Source organism: Arabidopsis lyrata (genome assembly GCF_000004255.2).
Source record: "Arabidopsis lyrata subsp. lyrata unplaced genomic scaffold ARALYscaffold_7, whole genome shotgun sequence".
In the NCBI taxonomy this organism is placed as follows: Eukaryota; Viridiplantae; Streptophyta; class Magnoliopsida; order Brassicales; family Brassicaceae; genus Arabidopsis; species Arabidopsis lyrata.
In genome coordinates, this window is record NW_003302549.1 from 18,500,222 (window position 1) to 18,524,846 (window position 24,625).

The following is a 24,625-nucleotide window of genomic DNA, read 5'->3' on the forward strand; positions in this document are numbered from 1 at the left end:
AAAAAAATATTAAAAAAAGTTTGTTAACTACTATTTAAAATTCAAATATCATGGATAAAAATTTACATTTATTTATTAATTATCTAGTAAATTATGAAGGACGGTTAACAAAAACAGCCACAAAAATGACCGAGTTCCTGGTGTAGCCGAGGTTAGCGAGGATGATTATTTCTTTGGAACAATACAACTGTACGTTCTAAAGAAATAATTACAATAGCTAGTTGTCATGCTCTCGAACAGGATCAGATATCTGATTATGATCATGTTTTGATGCTTTTTGCCTATGATTCTTGGAAGGAATCAATATTTTCGGAAGAATGTTACAATAATAACAATGTAAAAGGTAAAACTTATTTTATTTGGTTTATTATTGTAACTAAAATTAGACTGTTTTTGAAATCATATGTAAATTGATAATATGCAGTATTCAAGCATAGAACATGTTAGAACCATGCACATAATATTGGGGAAAATTTTGCGGAACCTTCAAATCAAAGTATCCTCCAAAATGAATGATCTGGATGCTATAAAAAAATGCATCCTAATAGGCTTGTTGGTTTGGCCTAATTCCACTTGGAGATAAAAGGTTACTCTTCTACCTTTCCAATAACTTTAAGATCATCAAATTTGATGCAGGAAAATCTCTAACTAAACCCCAAATTTATGAAGTACGAAAATTGTTCTGAAGCTTGTTTTACTATATTTTATCTTTTTGGCTCTAAAAGCCGTAAAGATTCTCAATATTACAAATACTCGAAAACTTATTAGAAAAATTAAAATAATTTAGAATGCTTGCTAAAAAAATATATAAATAATAGTGAAATTAGGTAAATGTACGATCTTATAAACAAGTTTTTAAGAGATTCTTATTGAAATTGAACCGGAAAAAAATGACATTTAACAACCAACTTTGTTAACAAAGCCATCAAGTCCTATATTAAGAGTTGATGTCAAGAGATAAACATCATTACAACCATAATCACAGAAAGGTGGAGACACTCATGGTAAACGCTTCACTTGTTTTCTTTGTTTTTTTTTTTACGTATTTGATATAATTTGTTGTTCTCATTGTTTTCTGTATCTTGTTGTGAAAGTTTGGTGATAAGGTTTGGTTGGAAATCAAATTTTTAATACCTAGGTAGTAAATCGTTTAAGGATTTGGTAAAAAATATATATTGCTGGGCAACATTTCATCTAATAGAAGTCCAAGTTCATTATGAAATTTAGCTCATCTTAGACCGAAGGAGTGGCCGAAATACAGATCCATTCTCAACAAAATTTCTCAAGCAGTACAGGTGATGCGGGATGTGAGATTTAAGATCTCTTCACCGAAAGCCAACACTTTGGCTAAGGCTATTGCTTGCAGCGTTACAAGAGATGGACGATTCAATTCGTATCTGGCGTCAGGCGGACCAGCTTGGTTACACACTCGGATTGAGGAAGAACGAAGGCAGAGGATTTGATCTTAGGTTCCTTCATCTGATCGATATCTGCAATTATTGCTTTGTTTTTAGTTTGCTGGGCTGTGCTCTGTTTCTTCATCTTTATTGCTCTGTTTTTATTATTTCCTTGTCTTATTATGAACCTCTTTCTTCGTTATAATGCAAGACGTTAAAAAAAAAATATTAAAAAAAGTTTGTTAACTACTATTTAAAATTCAAATATCATGGATAAAAATTTACATTTATTTATTAATTATCTAGTAAATTATGAAGGACGGTTAACAAAAACAGCCACAAAAATGACCGAGTTCCTGGTGTAGCCGAGGTTAGCGAGGATGATTATTTCTTTGGAACAATACAACTGTACGTTCTAAAGAAATAATTACAATAGCTAGTTGTCATGCTCTCGAACAGGATCAGATATCTGATTATGATCATGTTTTGATGCTTTTTGCCTATGATTCTTGGAAGGAATCAATATTTTCGGAAGAATGTTACAATAATAACAATGTAAAAGGTAAAACTTATTTTATTTGGTTTATTATTGTAACTAAAATTAGACTGTTTTTGAAATCATATGTAAATTGATAATATGCAGTATTCAAGCATAGAACATGTTAGAACCATGCACATAATATTGGGGAAAATTTTGCGGAACCTTCAAATCAAAGTATCCTCCAAAATGAATGATCTGGATGCTATAAAAAAATGCATCCTAATAGGCTTGTTGGTTTGGCCTAATTCCACTTGGAGATAAAAGGTTACTCTTCTACCTTTCCAATAACTTTAAGATCATCAAATTTGATGCAGGAAAATCTCTAACTAAACCCCAAATATATGAAGTACGAAAATTGTTCTGAAGCTTGTTTTACTATATTTTATCTTTTTGGCTCTAAAAGCCGTAAAGATTCTCAATATTACAAATACTCGAAAACTTATTAGAAAAATTAAAATAATTTAGAATGCTTGCTAAAAAAATATATAAATAATAGTGAAATTAGGTAAATGTACGATCTTATAAACAAGTTTTTCAGAGATTCTTATTGAAATTGAACCGGAAAAAAATGACATTTAACAACCAACTTTGTTAACAAAGCCATCAAGTCCTATATTAAGAGTTGATGTCAAGAGATAAACATCATTACAACCATAATCACAGAAAGGTGGAGACACTCATGGTAAACGCTTCACTTGTTTTCTTTGTTCTTTTTTTTACGTATTTGATATAATTTGTTGTTCTCATTGTTTTCTGTATCTTGTTGTGAAAGTTTGGTGATAAGGTTTGGTTGGAAATCAAATTTTTAATACCTAGGTAGTAAATCGTTTAAGGATTTGGTAAAAAATATATATTGCTGGGCAACATTTCATCTTATAGAAGTCCAAGTTCATTATGAAATTTAGCTCATCTTAGGCCTCTGTGGAAATAATAAACCCCAATTCGTCCTAAATAAGCCAAATATTGCAAGTTTGAAATCTGAGTATGACGGTTGTCGAAGATATATAGGATAATAGTGCGAAAAAATTTAAACAAGTTACACGTACATACAAAGATCTAGACATGTACCTCGAACTAATGGATTTATATATAAATAGAGGAGACATTCATTGTTGAAAGGGGATCAACATTTTTATCCGAAAATAAACAACATTAATCTCAAGTTCAACGGTTCTCTTTTTTCTTAGTTCTTCCTTCAATTGTACTAATTTACATCTATTTCAATAAAGCCATTCCACATTAATCTCGATTAGAATTTTTGTTCATTAAGATCCCGTTCTTATTTTATCATCGCAACTAGATTTTAACCCGCGGTACATCGCGGGATGATTTTTTTTTTTTTAAGTTAGTATATATAAAATTTTACAAATTGTATTTCATTTAAATATAAATATAGTTTACAATTGTTATTAAGTAACGGTATACCACGAGTCCACGGGATAATTGTTAATAAACTGAGGATTTAACCCGTATTAAAGCGGCATGTTAATGATATTTTAAAATTTCATAAATATTGATTCAAACCCGTCCCGTAATTTCTTAACCCGTTACGTGATTTGTTTTCTAAAAGTAGTGATTTTAAAATTTAGCGATTATTTATTATATATAAAAGTTTACAAATTGTATCATTCTCTAAGACATTTATATTTTAATAAACTAAAGATTTAATCTGTATTAAAGCGGCATGTTAATGATATTTTAAAATTTTATAAATATTGACTCAAACTCGACCACCATATAACCCCGTTCTGTAATTTCTTAACCCGTCCGTGATTTGTTTTCTAAAAGTAGAACTTTCAAAAATTTAACGATTATTTATTATATATAAAAGTTTGCAAATTGTATCATTTTCTAAGATATTTATATTTTCTATTTTACATTTTTTATTAAGTAACATTATACCACCAGACAATTTTTGGTTTTATACAATCTTTTCTAAATGAGACTGATTTGATATGTCTAATATTGATGGTATTAAAAAAAATTAAGGATTTAATCCGTATTAAAGCGGTGAATCAATGATATTTTAATTTTTTTTATTATTGCTGATTCAAAAATTTGTCCCGCCAAACCGTTCCGTCAAAAAACCCATTTATTTTAATAATGTTATCTTATTTATGATATGATTCTGAATCATTGTCTAAATATTTTAGTCGATGTGGAATGTTGAACATATATTTTTCGTCAAGTGGATAATATATGTCCTTTTTAAAATTTCGAATCAGCATAATTTTTTTTTTTTTAATGTATTATATGATGATTCAAAACAGTTAAAAACAAATCAAACAAAGATGATAAGAGAATCATAATTATAAATAATCAAATCTTTTAAATATCTAAATTATTAAATATGGAATATCTGTGTATGAGTTGGGCTAAATACAATCCGATCCAAAAATATTTTTATGACCAAAATTTGTAAACGGATCGGATACCTATTGTATCCAAATGTATTTTGCTCCACCCGCTAAAAATGTACCTTAAAAATACTAGTATAGATAACTAATCTAAACCTAAAAACTTTCTGAGATTTCCACAACAGTCCAAACGCAATCCAACAAAATTAGTTGGTTTCTACAATATCATTACCTTTTCTAGTCACAAAACAGAGTAAACCGTACCAAAAAAAAACTTTTGCGTTGCCAATGAAAAAAAGAAAAAGCAAAGCCATTAGGAAAGTGAATTGAGTGAAATTGCCGTTTGCATAAGAAAAGAACCAATCCAATGATCTCCATGTGCAAATCAAAGCATCTCTCTATACTCTTTAAAGTAATCCAAAGTCGAGACCACAAAAACTCACGATTTCACTCAAAATTATATAAAGAAATAAAACAATCTCTCATTTACAGATGCTTTTCTTCTGGATCACAATCATCACTAATTGCACTATACGCTATGTTTCAGTTTTTCTTCTTTCTTTTTTCTCTAATTGATGCCTTTGAATCTCTTTTTACATGTAGTCTTGTACATGACTCATGTGCTTGTGATTCTAAAATAATGCACCTTTCTTTTTCTTTTTCTTTCATAGCTTTTATATAGTAATCAGTCTCTTCACATGTGTGTTTGTTCCCATTTCTCAATTTCCAAGTTCTTAATTAAAATTGTCCTGAAACATAGCAATATGGGTGTTACAGGAGGATTAGTAAGAAGCATTTTCTTCAGAAACAAATCATTTGGAGCTCATGACTACAACATTGTATGTCGTCATTTTCATTAAAGACCCATCATCATTCGCGTTTTTGTTTTAACTACTACTTCAAATGTTGTAATGTTTTCAGGGAAGAAGCAATCTTGGAGAGAAGAAAAGATGGAGCTCGGTTAGATCGTACCTTTGCGGAGATGAATTCAACTCTGTTCTCGCTGTGAATGATTCAGGATCGGTCAAGGATTCTGATGCTCTGTTTACAATGTCTCAGCATCTGAATTCAGAGTTGGGTGTACCTTTTGGTTCGGTTATCGCAATTGAAGATTCAGCTTCTGTGAAGCGTTTGGAGGACGATGACTCTGTTTCCGTTAAGAGCTCAGAGGCAACAGTGACTCAACCTATACAGGAGGAGAAATCGAAAGTACTGAGTCATTATGTCAAAGAAGAAGATATTGATAACCAAAGCGAAGCAACAGAGACACACATACCCAAGAGGCATCAGACTACCCCAATCTCCAAGTTGCTCCTCGAAGAAGACGCTGCAGTCATAATTCAGTCAGCATTCAGGAGTTACCTGGTTAGTTTTTCCCTTCATTCTGGTCTTTGTCTTCTTCTGTTATGCCCACTCTATTGATTCTTAGGATGTCTTCAGGCAATACGCCGGAGCAAAGAAGAAGAGAAAACATTTGCTAAGGAGGAGAGCTTCTCAGGAGACGAATCTCAAGGGAATGTATCCATGGGGACATCACTAGAAGCTCAGACAGGTAGTTCTGTGAAAGCACCGTTCTTCCGGAGAAAACGAGTATCTGCAAATCGAGGAACACTACACAAGAACCAAACTCAAGTTTTGAGGATGAAGGTAAGCAAATATCCCCTTAAGTAACGGGGAGTTTAAAGATATATAGAAGAATAACATAACATGCTCACATAACAGGAAGACTGGGATGATAGTACAGTGAGCAGCACCATATCAAAATCGAGGATTCAAAGCCGAATCGAAGCAATGACAAAACGGGAGAGAGCACTTGCTTATGCATTTTCACAGCAGGTAAAACAATTTGAGAAAACTTGATCTCTGATTGTATCCTAAAAGATCCAAAGACCTTCTCTTTTCTAATCTGTGAAACACTTGTTTTAAAGCTAAGAATTTGCTCAAAGAAGAAGCAAATGGATCGTAGCAGTGAAGACGATTCTAACATCGGTTGGAGTTGGCTAGAACGCTGGATGGCAACCCGTGTACCAGACAGTATTCCAATTGAGCCGAGAACAAACATTCAAACAGATGTTGCAACGAAAAATCAAAGATTGATAAGAAAGAATAGATCTTTTGGTATAGCTGGCGAGTTGGAGAGCTGTGCTTCCAACGATCTACCTCTCCAGTTTGAAAGCATATCAGAGACACAAGAAGATGAAACTAAAGATTTTCAGACCGAAAAGAGCAGTCTAAGAGCGAGTATATCTAAGCGCAAATCTGTTCCAAGCTACAAAAGCCAGAGAAGGCATAACAGGGTAAGCAAAAAAACTACACAATGCACAGAAGTTTATAATTCACATCCATCTCAAACATACTCACTAACCATTAAGTTTGTTAAAGCTTCAGGTAACCAAAAGTGATCTGCAACAACAAACAAAGAAAGCTAAGAAGGCCAAGACCACACCCTCAAGCTGCAAAAGAGGAAACGAATGCGAAGAAACCTCACAGAAGCTAAGTAGTAGCACCTGAAATAATCTTTACCTGTAAATCTTTGCATTTAAATAACCTGTGTTTCACAAAAGTTTGTGCAATCTGATAACAACTTTCGGTAAATTATTTGGGAAATCAACCAGTAGTAAGGGATAAGAAACTGGAAACCCCAGAAATACATAACAAAGGCAGAGTATTTTAAGAGTAATGTAAACATCAAATCTTCTGTTTCTAAGAAGATATGTGTCTCAAATTTGATAATACAAGCTGGAACTGGGCCAACAAAACAAACTTAGATCCTATCAATATCCTCGTCCTCAAACTCAATGTAATCATCACCCGCATTCTCTTCATCTTCATCAAGATCACCAACAATACCTTCATTAAGACGAGTATTCTCCGGAAGCTCACCATACGCTTTAAGAAGCCTAGCCTCATCAGACATGTACTTGAGGATAACATCAGCTTTGTCATCCTGGTAATCCCTCAGACCAACAAGTATGATGTCACCAGCTGCAATCCAAACCTTCTTATGCATCTTACCACGGATATGGCAAAGACGTTTAACACCGTCAATGCACATAACGTCACAACGGCCATTACCGAGCATACGAAGAACTTGTGCATACTCTTGCCCATCTTCTTTAAAAATAAGCTCACGCTTCTCGTCATCAGCTTCATTCTTTCCTCTCTTCCTGTTCTTTCCTCCCTTTCCCTTGTTCTTCGGCATCGTCTCTGCGTCAAATTCACAAATGTCTCAGTCAAAAATTGTAACAAAGCCATTTATAAACTAATAGTTTACTTATGAAGGTCGGATTCCAGAAACAACGCGTTCTTCGCATAACAAAGATACATATATCTAAGGGATACAGAATCAGAATCTGTTCTAATATTGGCGTGAATGTTAAAAAAGTTTGAAGAATAGATTCGTTTTCAAATTCAGACAAAAATTGGCAAACTCGAGAGACAAAAATCATAATCAGATGAATCGAAACAATTCCGGTAACAAGAAACAATCAGATCAAAACATAATTAGCTAATTTCAATCACTGGAAACCCTAATTTAGAGTTGAATTGAAAAATCAGGGCGGCGGCGTTAAAAGGAAACCCTAATTGAGAAACAAAAGGGAACGCAGAGATTACCAGTATGGATTGATCAAGTTGTTGAAAGTAATCAAACGACGATCTTTCAAGAGAATCGGTTTTTTTTTTTCTTCAGGAAGGTTTCGTAGCTGCGTGGTGTTGCTCTACTTTTTCTCGATGTCACAGAGACAGACGTCTTTTTTTATTTAAATACTATAGCTAATTGTAAAAAACCCTCGAAATTAGGTTTTATTACCAAGTCATGCCATTCCCATTTTCTAATAAGACTTTGTTTCTTTTTTTATTTTTGGATTATGACGTTTGTGTCTTGTGAATACTATACTGAGCAAGCGATAACATTGCTGGGAGATCTTGTGGGTCAGGTCACTGAAGTTGTCTTTGATCCTGATAAGCCTCAGAATAAAGATTTTGTGCGTGTAATGGTTAAGTTTGATGTGTCGAAGCCTTTGAGAAAATCAAAACTGGTAAATTTGCCTAAAGGTCTCTCGGATTCTGTTTACTACTTCTATGAGAGGGTTCAAAAAAGGTGTTACCGTTGTCAACGGCTCACCCATGAGCAAGAGGACTGCCCGCTCAAGATTATTGATAGGAAGATGGGTAAGAAGGTGGAAAAAGCAAAGCCTCCTTTGGTGTTAAAAGAAGGAGATCCTTTATTTGGAGTTCTAAATGAAGACCAAGTTGGGATACATCCTCTGTTGGGGAGACCTCGTATTGCTCCGGATGTCCTTGAAGGAATGAGGCAGTATCTATTAGTGATAAGTGGAGAAGAGCGCAAAATCAGAGAGTGTAGGGTTAAATCGTCTGTGGCTGATGCAGAGAAAGACCCTGTGGCTCAAAAGACTGTTTTGACGCTGGAACCGGCTCCAATCATCTCTGAGGATTTTAAAAATGGGAAAGAGATTGTTTTTGGATATGAGTCTGCAGAAGGTTCTTCTAGAGATGTCAGTCAACTTGGACAGCCTGCTGATGTGATGGAAGCTGTTGATTCTGGTGTTAAGGTAAGGCCATCTCCTTCCGCAATGGAGACTGATTGGGTAAGTGCTGAGTTATCAGAAAGTAATACTTTTACACAAAGCTAAATAGTTGAACCATCTTGTTAAGCCTATATGTTACCATATATGACTAAGCAGAGGCAAGCACACATATCTTCCCTCACCCCCATATCGAAAGGGTAAACATGTGTCTCTTTCCTCCACCCTAGGTTGAAAAGACAAGCATGCGTATCTTCCTCATCACCTTCAAGTCGAAAATCGAAACTTAAAGCTTATGTATACAATGCAGTGCCATCGCTTCTTGACATTGTTAATGATAGTTTTGAAGGTAAGAGAAAATAGTTTTCATTTTCCTGTGATTTTGATTGCTCTATTATTTTTTTTTACCATGTTTTGTCAATTTCAGCGAATGATATGTCTGATGATGAAGAGACTAATGGATCTCTTCCCTCACCCTCGTGTCGAATGGCGAAATTGCATCAGTGTATTTCTCCTTTTAGTTTTTATATGTGTTTTTGGTCAAATCGTGAGAATTATAGTTATACTATGAGTAGCTAATATGCCAAATATTGTGTTTTAAAAAACAATGTCTTTCAATCAAACATCTAAAAACATTGTATTATTAACTAAATTAATATTTAAACAAAATATTTTTTCATGTATATAAATAAACATCTATAATTGATTTCGTGATTAGTAATTGGTAAATATAATGATCTTTACTTTTTGCTTCAAATAATAAAAAAAAAATTAAATAAAACTTAAGAAAAATGTATGAAGTAGATGTATCAATTATGTGATTGTAAATTGTTTTGGAAAAAGAAATTTAGCTAAAATTTTATATATAAATACATGTTAAGTGTACCAACTGGGTAAGAGAAATATATCTTTTTGGAATTATGATTAACATATATTTTAAAAATTTTGGTATGAAATAAATCAAAAAAGACAAAGTGGAAATGAATGAGGACATGTGCCACCTAAGAGAGTGCCAAATTTCATAATGTTAATGAAACTAAATAATGGAAACCACATGTCAACTTCTTAGAACATGAGTTTGGAGAAAACTTTATTTTATTATATAAGATGATGATGTATTTGAATTTTGTAAATGCATATATAAAAATTATGGATTCAAACACACATTAAAACTATGGTTATTATGTTCTATAAGTTATCATTTAAATATATATTAAACACAAAAACTTTAAATTATCCTTTAAACACACATTAAACACAAATTATTTTCACATTTATGATTATTGTATTGAAAACTCTAAGTTAATTATTTTTTGTAAATGCATATATACAAATTATGGATTTAAACACACATGAAATCATATATATGAAAGTTGGCCAACTCTCTCCATATGAGTGACACATCATCACACAAGAAAATGACATGTGCCATTCAACATTATTTAAATTAAAAAATCAGCAAAATTAATTGAGGGAAAATCAAAAGTCTTCTATTGTGTTAAATCCTCCATTAATCTCATTCTTAAATGATTTCTTCAAAATAAAAATAAAATTATAAAATTATTTTCATAAATCAAACACTACTTTCATTTTACTTTTCTTATTTTTCTAATTTTTTAATTTAGTGGTCAATGGTTATCACTCGATAATAACTAAATAATTATTTGTGTTGTAGTTTAGTTGTTTGCTACCTAATATCTTATTAGTTTAGTAATTTTATCTTGAATATTTTCTCATTATTACGTTATGGTTCATATCTTATTATATGACATATGGACCAAAGTCCTTCTTATATAGGCACAAATCTCAACTATTCACGAGAGATTTCAGCCCCCAAATCTTACTCTCATAATCCCACGCTTCTTCCTCAACGTTGCAAAGTCGGTGAGAAAAAGTTGCAGTCACGATTTTGACTTTTTCCTTTTTGTGAAGAAAGAGATTTTATCAAAGCTTAATTATCAAAAAACCAACGTGGATTATAGAGCCCATTTCGAAAACATAAGGCCCAAAACAATTTGAAGAAACATACCCAACAATCCCCCACATGTTTCAAAAATTAAAAACCCGTTGATGTCTAAAAGACTTGAATCAACAAAAAAGACAGTTTGAGAGTTTCGCAAAACATATACAAATTTATCAAGAACTTTCTTACAACCCTGCATCATAAGTGTTCTAGTGAGTTAGCCCACAACTCAACTAGTTAGGCAGTTTGTACCTTAACACTTATTTAGGTGACTTATCAAGTGTGTGTTGTCTCACACCCCCATACGGGAATAAGTTCATTAAGAGACCATATGTCTCAACCTTCCAAACAACAACAACATGGGAACTTAACTATCATCAGATTAATATCATTCCTTCGTTTGACCAATTTGAACCGAGAATTTAGAAGTGAATAGAATTCTTGGTTTGGTATCCAGAATGACGTACCCATGATCATGCATTTTAGAAAACACACACGTATCTCCAAAATTTGAAACAAAACCATTTTCATGCAAAGTGCTACTGAATTTTTCAAACCATTGCTTAGGGGCTTGCTTAAGACCATAAAGAGATTTTTTTTAATTTGCACACTTTATGTTCTTGACCATGCACAATAAATCCCTCAGGTTGCACCATATAAATTTCCTCATGCAAATCACCATTTAAAAATGCAGTTTTCACATCCATTTGATGCACTACCAACTTATGAGCAGACGCAAGAGCAAACAATATGCGAATGGTAGCAATTTTAGTAACAGGAGCATAAGTATCGAAATAGTCTACTCCCTGTTTTTGGGCAAAGCCTTGAGCTACCAGCTTTGAATTTTTTCAATGGAGCCATCAGCTTTGAATTTTTTCTTTAGAATCCACTTGCATCTGATAGCTTTGCATCCCCTAGGCAAATCAACAATCTCCCAAGTGTGGTTAGTCATAATAGAATCAAATTCATTATTGTCTGCTTCTTTCCAAAAACTAGCATCCACAGATTTCATAGCTTCAGAAAACGTTTAAGGATCTTCTTCTATTAAGAGAGCATACACAAATTCTTCACTAATCTCATCATACTCAGCTAGAAAAGCAGTAATGAAATCTGGACCAAAATCAGTTTCAGTTCTCATTCTCTTACTCCTTCTAGGTTCTTCACTATCATTAAGAGTTCTTTTAGCAGATGCATTACTAGGAGAAGCAAGTTCTAAGCTACATGCATTGCTAGGAGAAGCAGATTCTAAGTTTCTCTTAAAAGGAAACACATTCTCAAAAAATTCAACATCTCTAGACTCGATCATGCTATCAAACTGCAAAGAATCATGCTTAAAAGTTAAACAACGATAAGCAGCACTATTCAAAGCATAGCCAACAAACACAGCATCAACAGTCTTAGGACCAATGGAGTTTCTTTTAAAAGCTGGCAGTCCTACTTTAACAAGACACCCCCCACACTCTCAAATAACTCAAGTTAGGAGAATGTCCTTTCCAAATTTCATAAGGTGTAACAGGAATTCCTTTATGAGGCACTTTATTCAAAATATAACAAGCAGAAAGAATAGCTTCCCCCCACATTTAATCAGGCAACCCAGAACTAATAAGCATAGCATTCATCATTTCTTTAAGGGTTCGATTTTTTCTTTCAGCAATGCCATTTTGCTGGGGAGAATAAGGTGCAGTTCTTTCATGAATAATACCCTCTTTCAAACACAAAGAATTCAGAATTTCAGATTCATATTCTCCACCTCTATCAGATCTTAACCTCTTATTTTTTCTATCTAGTTGATTTTCTACTTCAGCTTTATATCTCATAAACATTTCACAAGCCTCATCTTTTGTTCTTAACAGATAAACCCTCGTATATCTAGAACAATCATCAACAAAAGTGATATAATAATGCTTGCCACCTCTACTAGTGGTGCTTTTAAAATCAGCCAAATCAGAGTGAATAAGCTCAAGCAATTCAGATTTTCGATTAACAGGATATGAAAAAGGTTTTCTAGCTTAACAGAAGGTGGATTATAGAGCCCATTTCGAAAACATAAGGCCCAAAACAATTTGAAGAAACATACCCAACACTCAAGAACTAGGGCTGGGCTTTTAAACTGAACCGAATGTACCGAATCGAAACCGAAGCAAAAAAAACCGAACCGAACCAAACCGAAAATTTGAAAATAACCGAATGGATACTAAATTTGATAACCGAAATAACCGTAACTGAATCGGTACCGAACCGAAATATTTCGGGTAACCGAAATACCCGAAATACAATTGTATTTTCGAAATAATTAGTTATTTATTGACCAAATAATCAAAAATACTTGAAAAATCTATAAAAATAGTAAAAATACTCAAAAATAACCGAAAAATATCCAAAAATATTCGAAAATACTCAAAAATAACCGAAATATCCGAAAATATCCGAAGCAAAATAACCGAATGGATACTAAATTTTAAAACCGAAAGAACCGGAACCAAACCGAAACCGAACCGAAATTTCAAAATATCCGAATGGATACTAAATTTTAAAACCGAAAGAACCGAAAACCGAATGGACCCAACCGATAACCGAACGGATAACCGAAAACCCAGGCCTATCAAGAACTATGAAGATGATAAGACATGAGAAGCAAATAAAGAGAAGAAGGAAGCAGAGGAAGTCAAGGGAGCGTTGACTGCGTGATGTGTTGAAAAAGGAGAGCAAAGCCTCTAGGTGTTGCAGGCTTCATAGTATAAATAACAAGAGTTATGAATTTAGAGAGTTCATGTTGAATGTTGTATGATTTCTCCTGCGTGAGATCTAAGGTGTAGTGAGCTAGAGAAGATGATGCTCTAGTCAGTGGCGGAGCCAGAATTTTTGTTTATAGGGGTCATATATATTATTATTTTTATTTAATTACATATTAATATTAAATAATATATTTTATCTTGATTTATGATATTTTATAGAAATATATGTCAAAACAATTTTGAGAAAAAGAACGAAAAAAACAAGATATCCGATGATACAAAGAAAAAGAATCAATATGTAAAAAAACTATTAGAGAATTGTAATCATTTTTTAGGAAAAAACAAAACAAACATAGAAAGAAAATTAATGTTGAATGAAAAATTAAATATGAATGGGGTCAAAGACATAAAATTATGGCATGACATAGGGGTCAACTAGGAAATTTTGTACCAAAATATCTAAAATCATTAGATAATTTACCTTATAATTTCAAAACTTTAAAATGTTATGGGGTCAACTGACCCCCTCCCTCTTAATTGGCTCCGCCCCTGGCTCTAGTCTCTGCTTTGTATGACATTCATCGTTAAGCAATAAGAGAATACGTATTCAGATGCTTAACAGAAGAACTAGGGTTTTGTATATATAATTGTGGATCCCTATAAAAGAGGACAAAACTCTCTATTTATTCAAGAGAGGTCCGTTAAGATTAAGCTATATTTCCTTAAATTTAGGGCTTGAATCTTCAAGTTGCATTTATCTTCGAGTTTTGACATTATCTTTGAGGGAATTTTCTGGAATCCCGTTTATGGCCAATTCATTTCCCAACATGTTCCTCTCTGGAGCGGGTAAGGAAGTCCTTTTGTAGGTTGTTCTCTCCGCAATGCCCACATATATAATGTCAAGTTTCAAGATTCCCATCTCTCTTTGCAAGAGAATACAAACGGTGCTGACACGTCTCTGGTGGGATAACAACCCAGAGAAAAAGAAAATGTCGTGGGTTTCTTGGGATAAGCTTTCTCTGCCCAAACAAGAAGCTGGTCCGAGTTTCCGCGAAACTGAAAGTTTCAACGACGCCCTACTAGCGAAAATTAGTTGGAGAATCCTCCAAAACCAAACTCTCTTCTGGGACAAGTTCTCTTCGGCAAATACTCTTCTTCAATACCCTTTATGGACTGCTCTTTGTCGTCAAACCTTCACATGGCGGGTATGGAAGTGCTTCGCAAAGGACTGGGATGGATAGTGGGCGATAAAGAGCGCATCAAAATGTATGGAGAAACGCCAAGCTATCAACCTCCACTCCCCTTGCTCCCCTCGGACAAAACTTCTTATGGAAGATATAGTTGCTGGCGTTTAACCGGGTAGGGAGCAACTAGCCTCAAGAGCAATCTCTGTCTCATCAGCGTGTAAGAGATGTGGTGAATCAGAGTCCATCACACACTTAATGCTCCACTGTGATTATGGGAAGAAGGTCTGTGTTATAGACCCAACTTTACACACTTGTTGTTTCCTCCTCTAATGGAGAGTAGACCTTGTTTTAAGTTATTAATGAAATCCCTCTTTGACCAAAAAAAAAATAGAGAAGTTCTTGTTGAATTGTTCTTACACAAGTATTGAATGGTCTTGAAGATCACCATCGATTGTGATTGCTTACTTGATGAAACGTTAAGGGTGGAGATTGGCTGAGAGTTACCAGTGTTTTAAACAACAAAGACCTTTCACTGATATAGTTCCAGTTACACAAACTCTTTTCAATCAACAATGGCATTGTGTAGAGTTTTGTTGGCTATTTTTTATGGAGATTGCTGCTTTGATTCAAACAGAGTTCCAACAACAGCTCAAAGAGTTCGAGGAGAGGTTATTTGGATCAAGAGATGGCTAGGGTTACCTGAGCTCAATATTCCCATGGATAGATCTTAACCCTGCAAAATTTACTTCTAAATGATCTAGAGTTTGGTCTGAGGATTGCATTAGTTTCATCTCCTTCTTGTAAATAGCATGTTCTGCTTTACAATCAGCAGATTCACAGACTCCATTTATAGAAATGTTTGTACATAGTGTAATAGAACCGTATTGCTTATATACTCACATTTATTATACAGTTTACAGAGAAATTGTCGTATTATTAGCTAGGAACCTGTGGGGTGTGATTCTTCAATCATGGACTTGGCAATCCACAAGAGGCCTGGGTCGTTACGTTTCAGTACCAAATATGGTTCTTGCGCTCCTGTTCCTTCCGATACCATCTCTTCGACAAAGCCAACAACGGAAAGTATCTCAACCGCAGCTGCAAAACATCCCAACCAAGACGGTTTAACAAAGATATGTAATACACAATCTGTTGTGAGAAGATGGAAAAAGTAACAATACCTGTGAAGTTGAGAATGTTGCGCTTAATTGCAGGATTTCCCTGAAATGGCATTCATGTAGTTGAACAGATTAGACAGACGATAAAATAACTCAAAGGAACCACATATTATATCAGCGGCCTAATGTGTCCTCACCTTACGCAGCCTTTTGAATTTCATTTCATTTGGTTGTTCAATGATGTTCCTGAACCACAAAAACAAACGTTGTATCTTCAGTTATATATAAGATTGGAGTTACAGTCTACAGACACGCTTATAAGTTTCCAAGAGCTGAAAAAAGGCACCTCACTATTTTGAGAAGCATTTGTAACACATTGGTTGCTTGACCGGGGCTAACTTCATTTTTCAAGGCATTTATGGCTTTCTTGAGACGGTTAGAGATGATGGTAACAGAGTCTTGGATCCTCTGAATTTCTTGATCATCTGGATCCGGCTCATAAACCTCCATGATTGTTTCCCTCTCTCTGACCACCAGGTTAGAGTCATGATACGGTTCTGCATTATTAGGATCAGATGTATCCTGCATAGCTTCATCTGCATCCAAATTCCCACCCAACATTACAGTGTCATTTGCTATTTTCATATTTTCACCTTCCCCTATACTTGTGTGTGTGTTTCCGAGTCATCCGGATCAGGTTCATCATCTTCAGTAGGATGGGAAAGATCACTTGCCATTTCATATGATCCTGAGTGATGTTCAGGTGCAGCAGATGCATCTCTAGGATTTGATGGGATCCATGAATGACCTGATTCGATTTTGGTTGCATCATCTTCAGTGGTATCATCGGGATCAGGCTCAAACTTACTCATCGAATCAGACTGAGCTTTAGGGAGAACAGGCTGTTTATTCTCATCACGAACATTAACCAAGTCCTCAGGATCAGGTTCTTCGCTGAGTTTCGAAACACTTGTGTGGGAGAGACGGCGATAAGCAGCAGCAACCGACGATTCACAAGCATTTCCAAGATTATCAGACTGGTTTCCACCAAGCCTTTGAGAAACATTTTCATTTTCATCGAAGAAGTAGTCTTCCTCATCATCGTCATTGATAAATTTTGTTCCATTCAAAGTGTGACCCCTTGATTTAGTCCAATCTAAGCTTTCAGCTTCTTTGTTCAACTGCCACACAAATACTCATTCATAAAATCTCCACCAAAAATAAATTTGAGATAAACAATAACATAAACCTTCACTGTTGTTTATATATTACCTGGCTATCAAGAGCATAAAAGTTTTCATCATGCTCCGTGTATATCATGTGAGCCTGACATTTTGATTCAGAGAATATTAGCTCTCAAATTCAAATTTGTGCAGAAATGTTTATAGTTTTCAGGGATAAGAATTCAAGTTTGCAGAGTAATGAACTTACAAGCTCATGCAATAGAGTCTTTTTTATGCTCTGATACTTTCTGAATCCCTTGAGATCATCAGTCCGAAGGCGTAGAGAAATCTCCTCTCCTTGATTCTATATCAGCCAATGCAGAACATTTGAGAAGTAGAAATCAGAACTGACTCTGGAACACACAAAAGAAGTGAGTGTGTTCTTATAGAAAAAACATGCGTACCTTGTTAAACCCCAGAAGGCATCGGGGACTAACACCAACATAACCAACTGGGGCAAGTTCAGTCATAATCCCTACTCTCCATCGATGCTACAAATATAAAACAGAATCTATTAGTACAATATCGATAAGTGGACCTTTGCATTATAAGTTGCTCATAAATTTAGATATAACCTTGTTCATAACAGCGATAATACCAGGGTCAGCTGCAAGCATGTGCATTCTCTTTAAAGCAGCAGAAGGGGGAGGGTTTAACTACAGGAACAAACATCACATGTCAGCAGAATTCGAATTCGTTAAACGGTCAAATTATCAGGAAACAAGTTCATCGAATTCATACCACAAGTAATGTTATGGCAAAAGATACAAAATAGCTAAAGTCTACCATGACTTAATCTACCTTCAGCTAACTCAAAAGAGGGAAAATGATGGCTACGTTGACGTTTGGCTACAAAAATGTAAGCATAAATGTTAGACATGGCAATTCAGAGAATTACTTACCTCTATACCCGGGAGTTGAAGAGTGCGGAAATCACAGAAGATGTAAGGCCCCTGTGGAAGCTTGATTGAAGCGCTTGAAACATACTTCTTTTGTCTAAGCCTTCTCTCTTCTTCCTCAAAGCCAATTATCCTCATGTCAGGCACTGCCTCTTTTAAAACTCCATCAATCTCTTCTTCAGACACTCCCATCATTCTGATAGTTTTATCCTAAAAAACAAAAAGAAAGTACCAAGAAGAAGTATATTTAAAACACATTTGACAAGTTTTGGAAAACTGGGTAATGAGACGAAACTCATAAACCTTGCCAGGAGCTGTATCGATATTGCAACACAATCAATGGTTTAACTGATAGACTATTAGTGAGAGAAGTAAGGGATTTTCATCAATTGGTTAGTGGAAGCTTTAGGTTTTGTTCTTGTGTTCTTGACTTGTTGATTGTAACCACTAATTCATGATCAATTAAGGAACAATCATTTCTGTTCTTATCATTAGTCTCAAGCAAAATCGACCTAAGGAAATGAACAAGAGTGAATTTTCTCCTACTCTGCTATATACCATTAAGCTATAACTACAAGACTAATGGCAAAACCGACTTATCTCTTAGCTTTAGGTTTTACGAGATTATGATATCTCTGAACAAATCTCTAGTGTTTGTTCTTCTTGATTGTAACCACCAATTCATTATCATAAAGGAAGAATGTTTCCTGTGCTTATCATAAACCTTAAGCAAAATCTACCTAAGAAAATGAACAAGTTTGAATTTTTGGCTACTCTACTACATATCAAGAATTCCAATACACCCTTAAGCTATAACTACAACACTAATGGCAAAATCAACTTATCTCTTAGCTTTAGGTTTCAGGACAACAAATATATAGTGTTCTTGTCTTGTTGATTGTAACCACCAATTCATGATCAATAAAGGAAGACACTTTTATGTTCTTACCATTAACCTTAAGCAAAATCCTACCCATAACAATGAACAAGATTGAATTTTTGCCTACCTCGCTACATATCAATGCACTAATTAAGCTATAACTACAAGACTAATTGCAAATTCTGATTTATCAAACCTCTCCAACTAATCAGACAAGAACATTTGTCTGAATCAAAAACAAAGACTAACCTCAATTATGTGTGATTCCTGCAAACTCAAGCTCGAGTGTTCATCAGAAAAGGGTAAGATCAATCTTGATCCTTTTTCATTCAACCGAGGAACGATCAAACGGAGAGTCTCCGACGTAACGCCGGTTAACTTTCTCAATTCATAACCTAAATCCTTGAGAGAAGCTCCAGAATCAATCTCAACAGAGTAATTGTTTCCTTTCCAAAGAACAGAAACTCTCATTGGTTTTCTAGAATCTTCCATGCGATGAGAGAACTCTAAGCTATTATTATCGCCAACGCCCATAGATTAGCTAAATCTGAAGCACGAGAATTTGTGACGAAATCGAATCATATAGCTGATCAAATTCTTCAATTTAGACAGAACCGCAAAGACTAGTATGTTAGAACAAATCTATTATCCAATGGACTTGTTGAAGAAGAAACGAAGTTCTCTCTCTCTCATGATACGTATGCACATACGATGAATGACGTAATCGAATGTTCTGTTTTTTCTTTTTCGGTGCAAAGAACTACAGTATAAATTTTCGGTTTTGGTTCAGCTCAGTTTCGGTTTGTTCAGATCAGACATCGTAATACAATAACCATTCCGATATTTTAAAAATTTTGTTTCGGATCGGTTTGGTTATGTTTTGGTTCGGTTAGGTTTGGATGTTTGAGTAGATAACTGAAATTAACCGAATATAACCTAAATTAATCAAAATTTTATCAGGTTCGGTTTAGTTTGGTTTTTTATCCAAAATAATAGAAATTAACCGAATATAACCGAAATTAACCAAAAAATTACAAAAAAATGAAAAATTAGACAGAAAATTAAAATTTGGTTCAATTTTGTAAAATATTCTTTAATTTGGATATGTTGCTTATATAAAGTATTTGATTGTTTTTATTCTAAAATTAATTAATATTTTAAGTTTATAATTATAGTTTTGTGTATTAATTTTTGGGTATTCACTAGGTTTTGGATATTTCGGTTAACCGTTTAGTTTGGTTTGATTTCGGTTAGTTTGGATAGGAGATTTCACTAACTATTCGGTTATTTTATGAACTTCGTTCAATTACAGTTTTTTCCTTCAGTTTGGTTCGGTCGATTGTTTCGTTACAGTTTTTTTTTCTCGAGGCCTTTCATACATACAATTTTGGACCTGATTGTAGAGGTAATATTGGGTAAACTCTAGATTTTTAGTTTTTGCCCAATTTAGATATAATGCGTCAAATATCTGAAATTGGTCCAAAACTAAGCTTATCAGCCATCTAAATTTGAGAATTAGACAATACTTATCCAAACAAAAATTTCTCACAAATTTATCAATTACGGTAAAATTGAATTCTATGAAAATCAATTTTTATTAGAAATGGCATCACATATATAGAAATCAAGTGGTTAAGTCCATTTGACTCCGCCTTCTCCACCGGAGTTCGACTCCAGTAAGTCGCGTTACCCCGCGTAGTAGGGATTGGCTATGGATCGGGCCTTGTCGATCCAAAGATGTCAAAAAAAAAAAAAATATAGAAATCAAACATATAAATATTTTATTTCAGAAAAAGTATTTTGAAACGTTGCATGTATTTATATTAAAATAAAAAGAATAAATGTAACATCCCGGTTTTAGGAATATGGTGGTGCATGCGGAGAGGTTTAAAAGAATTGATTTGACCACCTATGTCACCAAAGTGCAATTATCTTTTCAGTCAACTGGCCTGAAAGAACTCCACAGTTAAGGGTGCTTGAGCTTGAACAATTTCAGGATGGGTGACCTTCCGGAAAGTGATTGTCGGAACTGTGTGAGTGAGGACAAAACACAGGAAAAGATCATGTGGTGATTTGTAAGGTCGGTAAACAAGTCTTCAAAGCCTCCCGGACGTAGCAGACCGACAATCGGACACTGGTGGACCCACGGACCGATAGAGGATGTAGGACCCATTAAGAGAGGTGGTGGTCGGAGCGTTACATAAAGATATCTACATTTCAGTATATAAATATATAAATATTCTATGACTATTTTGAAATAACTTGAGGTCATAGAATGGATATCTTAAAATTGATTTAAGATCAAGATTATATGTTTGATTGAATAAGTTACATAGTCATAGAATGGATATTTCAAAAATGATTTAAGATCAAGGTGATAGGTTCAATGAATAAGTTACTTACTCACTATGTTGCAGCTGATTTGTTGGTGAATATGAGAATATTAAATTAATAACTAATACACAAATTACACAATCTCTATATGAAGTAACTCTATCTAAATCCTACCCAAAAAAAAAGTAACTCTATCTAAAACATGCATGCCTTAGCAATATCACTAACATTCACATTCAGAAAAAAAACACATGTTTAATACAAAACAGTTAAGCTTTGATTCTCTTTGATTATTAATTAGTATCTTTTATAAACCCTTTTCAATCAATGACAACTCATTTAACCAAAAAAATTAACAAATTTGTTGTTGATTATGGATATTCTAACCTAATATAAATTAAATACCACAATCCCTATATAAGTAAATCATATTGTACTCCAATAACATTCACAATCAACAAACACTTTCCATAACCTTCTATAATATTCAATCCTCTCAAGAAAAAAAAAGAAAAAAAAACAAAGAAGAACTATTTGTACTCATAGAAAATGGAGAACAAAAAAATGGGCGTATTTTTGGTGATGATGTTGATGATTGGAACCCTTATGGTTGAATCGAAGGCAATAGAAAATACTCCAGTCGTTTTAAAACAAGATCCTATATGCTATCTTAAATGTTTTGAACTGTGTCTTCTTAATCCAATCTTTCTAATCAAAAACAAATGTCCTAAAAAATGTGACAAGAAATGTGTGGAACATTTTTCTGAAATAATACCAAAAACAAATCGACCAAATTGATATTTCTGCAAAACCGGTTGTGTTTCTATCGAATATCAAAGTAAGTTTATCGCAAGCTTAATCTTCATTTAAAATTTTAATATGGCTCATAAAGCTGCTTTTGTGATGCTTATATATTTATATAATATACAATATTATGACTCTTTTTAAATATTAAAGTTTATCTTTATTGTTTCTGGTATTATATGTTATGAACAGATGGGAGAAGTATGCAGCAGCATGTATTAGTTCTTGTTCAAAAATATGCAATAAAAAATCTAATAGTAATAATAATTTTATTTTACTTCTTTTAAAAAAAAAATTGTTTTACTTTACATTAAAGACAATAAATCTCGCCGTTTGTGGAGATCTTAACAAGTAGTTCAACCAACAAAAATATATGATGTATTTTCTATATTTACTATTTTTCTTATCTCAAATAATAAAAGCTTTTAAGTAATGTAGTAAATTTATATAAAATATAATATGAGTAAATAAAGTAAATCTGATGGCCTAAATAAATATATAGCTAGTGTCACAAAATTTGTAGTTCTCAAAAAAGAATTTGGTGGGTATTAGCCTGCTTGTCTTCTCAACCTAATCTTCTATAGTATACTCCCTTTGTTCCTAATTGTTTGATGTTTTAGAATTTTCACACATATTAAGAATTCAATCATTGTTTAATCATTTTAACATTGTTTTTAATTTTAAATATTTTTAATAATTATCAACCAATAGTAGTCTAAGAAAGTTAATGATTTATAATCATTATATCTTGAAGTTTACTATTTACTTATTATAAGTCAATAAAAATCAAATAAAATGCTAGAAAATCAATCTTTTAGGAACAGAGGGAGTATTTGACAAACAATATATAAAAAATAGAGAAATTTATAAAAACAGGCACTTTTGATGAGAGAGATTCGGAAACAGGCATTACTATAGTGAAAGGTACCACATTGCACACAAACATCACTGTATCTGACTATTTTGCCCTTCAACTTAAATAAGCGAGATTTTTCTTTTTTTTCTGGTACCAATGTGATAAAAGACATAAGCAACAGAAGAAGCTTGTTTTGGTTATCAAATAAAAGCGATAAAAGACAGTGTTTTTGGTCCAAAGCTACATATTTGTTTTATGCACAATCTATGTATTGAGAGATGAAGGGAGAAGCTCTCCATATATTGTTGAAAGAAATGACTGTTTGACTTTGAGAGATGAAGGGAGAAGCTCTCCATTCTTCTTCATCTATCCACGTCCATCTTCCCATGTTATCGGTATCTTTAGAAATTAGCTGAACCCAAAGAAAACGAATTTAACGACCCGGTGGTATTGAAAACTATACCCTAAAGCCAAGGCAGATGACTAAACCCAAGGGAAACCAATTTAACTTTGCGGATGTATTCAAAACTATATACCCTAATGCCAAGGCAGGTGACTAAACCCAAGAGAAAGCAATTTAACTTTGTGGTGGTATTCAAAACTATACCCAAATACAAGACATATGAATGAACTCAAAACGAAACCAATTAAACTCGCAATCATAAAGTGCACATTGCCAAATACTATTTCCTTACCGTTAGACAAAGAGTTCCATTCCTCAGTGATTGTTGAATCTAAACGAATGAGGAAGACGAGTTAAGAGAGCCAAGCAATGGAATCTTACCTGTAAATGGTACATGATTTCTGAAAGTGAGAACCTCAAACACTTCTCATCATCAATCTCTTTGACCAAAAAACCAGTCACCCACGCATCTTTATAATCAGCTTCAACGATGGAACCTATGTTGATACTAATTTTCACAAAATGAGATTCAAATCAGAGATCGTTTAGAAGCTAATGGGGTTTTAAACAAGTAGCTCTAAGAATTGTAAAATTGAAGAAATTGAGATCAAAATTGTGGTTTCAAGGAGGCTTACACAGATACGGGAGGTGGAGAAGAGAGGAACTCCGGAGGAATCAAGGAGAGATTTCAAGGAGGAAAAAGATTTACGGAGGATAAAGACGAGATTTTCGGAAGAATCGGTAAATCCGAGATCACTGGTAGAAAGTAGAAGGATGTTATTAGAAGCGAGAGATCAATTGGTATTCGTCGGAGTCGGAGTACCTGTTCTCCCAAAAAGTGAAGCTTGCGCATGGAAGAGAGAGTAGCAGAATGACATCAGAGAGAGGAGGGAAATTCAGTCAATTCGCTGGCTTTCGATGCCTAAATCGTGACAGCATTTGGAAAGTGCCGAAAAGCGAAAGGCACTTGATGCCTTATTTTAAAATAACTCTAAAAAATAAATTGAAGTATTGACACATGAAAATCAAGTAGTCCGGAAGTGAATTCGACCAAAATAATAATAAGCTGTAGAGAAATATAGCTAGACAGTTTGAACCATTGAAAATTATAAACTGTTTTGAACTGTGTCTTCTGAATCTATATTGTGTGTAAACATTGGACACAAACAACAAAACTACTTGTTACAAATAACATCTTGTTGTTGCATCGAAACATATAAATATTGATTAATCTAACAATGAATTTGGTAAAATGGAATGGTTGATAATTTAAAAATTAGATTATTCAAGAATACACATTAAATGAGAAGATTACACATTTAATTTCTGATAGTAGATCCATAATCAAAAAAGTGTTTTTGATTGTTCCAGAATAAATGAA

General features: G+C 33.8%; 5 protein-coding genes and 1 long non-coding RNA gene across 8 annotated transcripts; 3 read left to right on the forward strand and 3 right to left on the reverse strand.

The window, feature by feature from the left end:
* Positions 1–4,468: 4,468 nt before the first annotated feature.
* Positions 4,469–6,902, forward strand: LOC9304502 (protein IQ-DOMAIN 1). 2 transcript variants are annotated; one of them, XM_021018782.1, is made up of 6 exons: positions 4,469–5,134; positions 5,217–5,660; positions 5,736–5,942; positions 6,018–6,131; positions 6,224–6,592; positions 6,678–6,902. In XM_021018782.1, the coding sequence occupies exons 1-6, from the start codon at positions 4,994–4,996 to the stop codon at positions 6,804–6,806; spliced, it is 1,404 nt and encodes a 467-aa protein (XP_020874441.1). In that variant the 5' UTR covers positions 4,469–4,993; the 3' UTR covers positions 6,807–6,902. The 2 variants fall into 2 exon arrangements, with proteins under 2 accessions (XP_020874441.1, XP_020874442.1); XM_021018783.1 differs by having other exon boundaries at positions 6,684–6,902.
* Positions 6,871–8,021, reverse strand: LOC9304503 (eukaryotic translation initiation factor 1A). Its single transcript, XM_002870394.2, has 2 exons — positions 7,911–8,021; positions 6,871–7,502 (listed from the first exon to the last, which is right to left on the reverse strand). Exon 2 carries the CDS (start codon positions 7,495–7,497, stop codon positions 7,060–7,062), a length of 438 nt encoding a protein of 145 aa, XP_002870440.1. The 5' UTR covers positions 7,498–7,502; positions 7,911–8,021; the 3' UTR covers positions 6,871–7,059.
* Positions 8,022–8,093: 72 nt separating this feature from the next.
* On the forward strand, positions 8,094–9,449 carry LOC110226633. 2 transcript variants are annotated; one of them, XM_021018785.1, is made up of 3 exons: positions 8,094–8,905; positions 9,002–9,191; positions 9,270–9,449. In XM_021018785.1, exons 1-2 carry the CDS (start codon positions 8,165–8,167, stop codon positions 9,044–9,046), a joined length of 786 nt encoding a protein of 261 aa, XP_020874444.1. In that variant the 5' UTR covers positions 8,094–8,164; the 3' UTR covers positions 9,047–9,191; positions 9,270–9,449. The 2 variants fall into 2 exon arrangements, with proteins under 2 accessions (XP_020874444.1, XP_020874443.1); XM_021018784.1 differs by having other exon boundaries at positions 9,073–9,191.
* A 6,054-nt stretch (positions 9,450–15,503) lies between these two features.
* On the reverse strand, positions 15,504–19,540 carry LOC9304504. Its single transcript, XM_021019171.1, is given in 11 exon segments — positions 15,504–15,825; positions 15,909–15,948; positions 16,043–16,091; positions 16,192–16,520; positions 16,523–17,026; positions 17,118–17,171; positions 17,277–17,372; positions 17,473–17,559; positions 17,644–17,724; positions 17,971–18,177; positions 19,097–19,540. Coding segments are annotated over 11 exon segments (1,890 nt in total). The 5' UTR covers positions 19,382–19,540; the 3' UTR covers positions 15,504–15,667.
* Positions 19,541–20,942: 1,402 nt separating this feature from the next.
* LOC9306513 lies at positions 20,943–22,262 on the forward strand. Its single transcript, XM_021019937.1, has 2 exons — positions 20,943–22,019; positions 22,178–22,262. The coding sequence occupies exon 1, from the start codon at positions 21,731–21,733 to the stop codon at positions 21,977–21,979; it is 249 nt and encodes an 82-aa protein (XP_020875596.1). The 5' UTR covers positions 20,943–21,730; the 3' UTR covers positions 21,980–22,019; positions 22,178–22,262.
* Positions 22,263–22,969: 707 nt separating this feature from the next.
* LOC110226983 lies at positions 22,970–24,128 on the reverse strand. Its single transcript, XR_002330868.1, has 3 exons — positions 23,880–24,128; positions 23,537–23,752; positions 22,970–23,253 (listed from the first exon to the last, which is right to left on the reverse strand). It is a non-coding gene; the product is annotated as an uncharacterized LOC110226983 (long non-coding RNA).
* Positions 24,129–24,625: the final 497 nt, after the last annotated feature.